Source organism: Myotis davidii, unplaced genomic scaffold, assembly GCF_000327345.1.
Source record: "Myotis davidii unplaced genomic scaffold, ASM32734v1 scaffold484, whole genome shotgun sequence".
Taxonomy (NCBI): domain Eukaryota; kingdom Metazoa; phylum Chordata; class Mammalia; order Chiroptera; family Vespertilionidae; genus Myotis; species Myotis davidii.
The window spans coordinates 789,635-792,510 of NW_006295459.1; the positions used below are offsets into that span (position 1 = coordinate 789,635).

The following is a 2,876-nucleotide window of genomic DNA, read 5'->3' on the forward strand; positions in this document are numbered from 1 at the left end:
AGAAGGGTTTCAGATACAGCTCAACAATACTGAATTGGATATTAGAAATCGTGAGACTCTCCATGTCCCTAAGGCTTGCAAACTTAATATGTGCCTTTGAACAGACACACAAAAAAGTTAATTTATTTGAGAAACAAGTTTGTGGCCATAATCAACACTATTGTGCCACCTTCTTTACCATTATTTGTTTAAATTCTGCATTTCTATCTTTAGAACAGGATGGTGAGTCTGAAGTGTTCACTCTCTACATATCACCTGCAAGAGCACCCTGATCATTAAGTATTCAACTTGTTTTTAACCATTACCATGAGCAGCTCCTGCTTCTTTAATGGCTATGTGGATTGAGAACGTCAATCACTATCTCCTGGCACCTAAGATTTTTCCCATGACGCTCCAGGCTCCTTCTGTAAATCGGCATTTCCTGGCTTTTCCCTCCTACCCTCATCCTAGGGAATTTGGCACCTACGTTTTCTTGGGAAGTGAACTGCAGAAATAGCACTGGAGCTGTAGAAACACAGATCCAGTTCTATTTCTGCCTCATCTGCTCATTAGCCATGGAATATTGGGACATACCTCATAAGTTTATAAATTCCTTCAACTCCCTGAAGGAATTCATCCTTTTATGATGTAATTGAAAATTAGCTTGGATAAAGATACTCTCTATTTATTTATACATATCATTATATAGCTATATATATTTCTCTCTCTCTCTCTCTCTCTCTCTCTCTCTCTCTCTCTCTCTCTCTCTCTCTCTCTCTCTCTCTCTCTCTCTCTCTCTCTCTCTCTCTCTCTCTCTCTCTCTCTCTCTCTCTCTGTGTGTGTGTGTGTGTGTGTGTGTGTAAGTATAAGTACATGTACATACCTTTCCCAGGCCGAGTACTCTCTTTTACATTCTACTGGGACATGTTATTACCCTTCTATATCTTGATTTGGGTTCTGTGCAGTAGCCACCCTAATTTATAATGTATGATGCTCTAAGGAAACTTTGTTCCTTTACTATCCTCATCATAATTTGAAACTAATTTTAAATGTAAGAAAAAGAAAAGTTCATAGGACGGTATATAGGGTGTTATACTTAGACCTCAAACCTGGTGCATAAAATTCGTGCATGGGGATGGGGGTCCCTCAGCCTGGCCTGCACCCTCTTGCAATCTGGGACCACTGACTCCTAACTGCTCACCTGCCTGCCTGCCTGGTTACCCATAACCTCTTGCCTACCTGCCAGATCACCCCTAACTGCCTCTGCCTCAGCCCTTGCCATAGTGGCTTCGTCCAGCATGACATCTGGAAGGTTGTATGGCTGTCTGGTCTAATTAGTATATTGTGCTTTTATTATTATAGATGTTTCAGCACAAAGACAAACTCTGGACGCCAAAAGGCTACCTGTCCCCAATAAGAGTGGCTGTCCCTAAACATGGCTCTCTCTGCTGGACAGATCTTGGAAATTCATACGTTTGTATTTTCTGACCCATTCCCAATAAAGAGCCTTAAAACAGTCCCAGCCTCCACGTAAAAAGTTCTGTAACACAAGATTGGGACTGGAGTAGTCTTGACAGCAGAGTCTGGGAACTTGACAAGTGAGCTTCAGTAGAATCATTTTCTGTTCCTCTGAAGGGCACACATCCGTTGCACAGGACACTGACACAGCCCATACTTTTCAGTGATTATGAGAGCAAATATTTATTAAAAATAGTGCAGGGCTCTTAAAAATGTGCTTTACACTGAGTAATGTTAGCTTTACACAACAATGTTTAGAATTAGGTGCAGTTTAAAATCCAATTTTTATTTTATGAGAAGAAAAAAGAAATGTATCCATCATTACACACCTTGTAAGAGAAGAGAGGATTTAAACTCTGAGCATAAAATTTTCACTCTGAGTACAAATATTACTTTTGTTTGCCCCCCTCCCAACATCTCCCAAAATACTCTCTGGACAACCTGCTGTATGTCAGGCAACAAACAGACATACACTCGAACACTCCTCAGTTGTGGTGGTGATTGTGGATTGTCCTAAGGTCATGGTTGGTACCTCTTCAAGTTAGTGATAAAGGAAGATATGGAGAAATGGGAGGGCAGAGATATTATACCAGTACTTCTCGGATTTTAAGAGTGATTGCATGCCTTTTGCTGATAATACATAAAATGGGTAACTGAGTAAATAAGCTTCTCTTCTAAGCCAAGAATCAACAGACATTCTACAGAAGGGAGACAGCAAGGAAGAGAAGGTCTGAATGGAGCAGTGAGCTCAGGTGCAGGTGATGAGTCCCAGGACAAGGGTCACTACACAGAAATGAGTCAGAAAAGGAGAATGTTCAGGAGCTTGGTGGGGACAGAGTCATGGGAGCTGGGCAGTTCCAAGGATTGAAATAGGGATAAACAACCTGAGAAAAGTGACATTTAGAGAACTTGTAGATGAGTGACCCATGGTTTGTGACATTAAAAAATGAGACGGTGCTTGCTTCATAGTCTAGGAAAACCCCAACTCGACAGGGAGGAACAAACATGGAAAGAGTCAAGACCTTGGGGTCAGAGGTAGAAGAGTCCTCAAAGGCATTGTACTCAGATTCATTCTGTAACCCTACAACCCAGTAGCCATTTTCAGGTCTGAATCTGGAGTAAGCATTTAGGTAATTTACATCTGGGTTAAAAACAATTCCAGAGCTTTTTTTTCTATTGAGATTACTTGTTTTGCTGTACACTCCCAGGATCCAGGCAATCTTCTTGGATACATCAACTTCCCAGTAATATTTTCCTGAGGAGAAATTTTGGCTGCCCAATACATCAAGAGCAGAAAAATCACATGGATATACATTCCAAAACATAAAATAGTTCCCAACTGTCACTTGTTTCCTATCTTCAGAAATGATAATATCCGA

At 40.9% G+C, this 2,876-nt stretch overlaps 1 protein-coding gene across 1 annotated transcript in view; it reads right to left on the minus strand.

The window, feature by feature from the left end:
- Nucleotides 1-1,762: 1,762 nt before the first annotated feature.
- The window catches only part of LOC102773168 (E3 ubiquitin-protein ligase TRIM22), a 7,982-nt gene continuing 6,868 nt past the window's right edge, over nucleotides 1,763-2,876 (minus strand). The window contains exon 7 of the mRNA XM_006770069.2: nucleotides 1,763-2,874. Coding sequence (XP_006770132.2) covers nucleotides 2,313-2,874 — 562 coding nt within the window. The 3' untranslated portion in view covers nucleotides 1,763-2,312. The remainder of the gene's footprint in view (nucleotides 2,875-2,876) is intronic.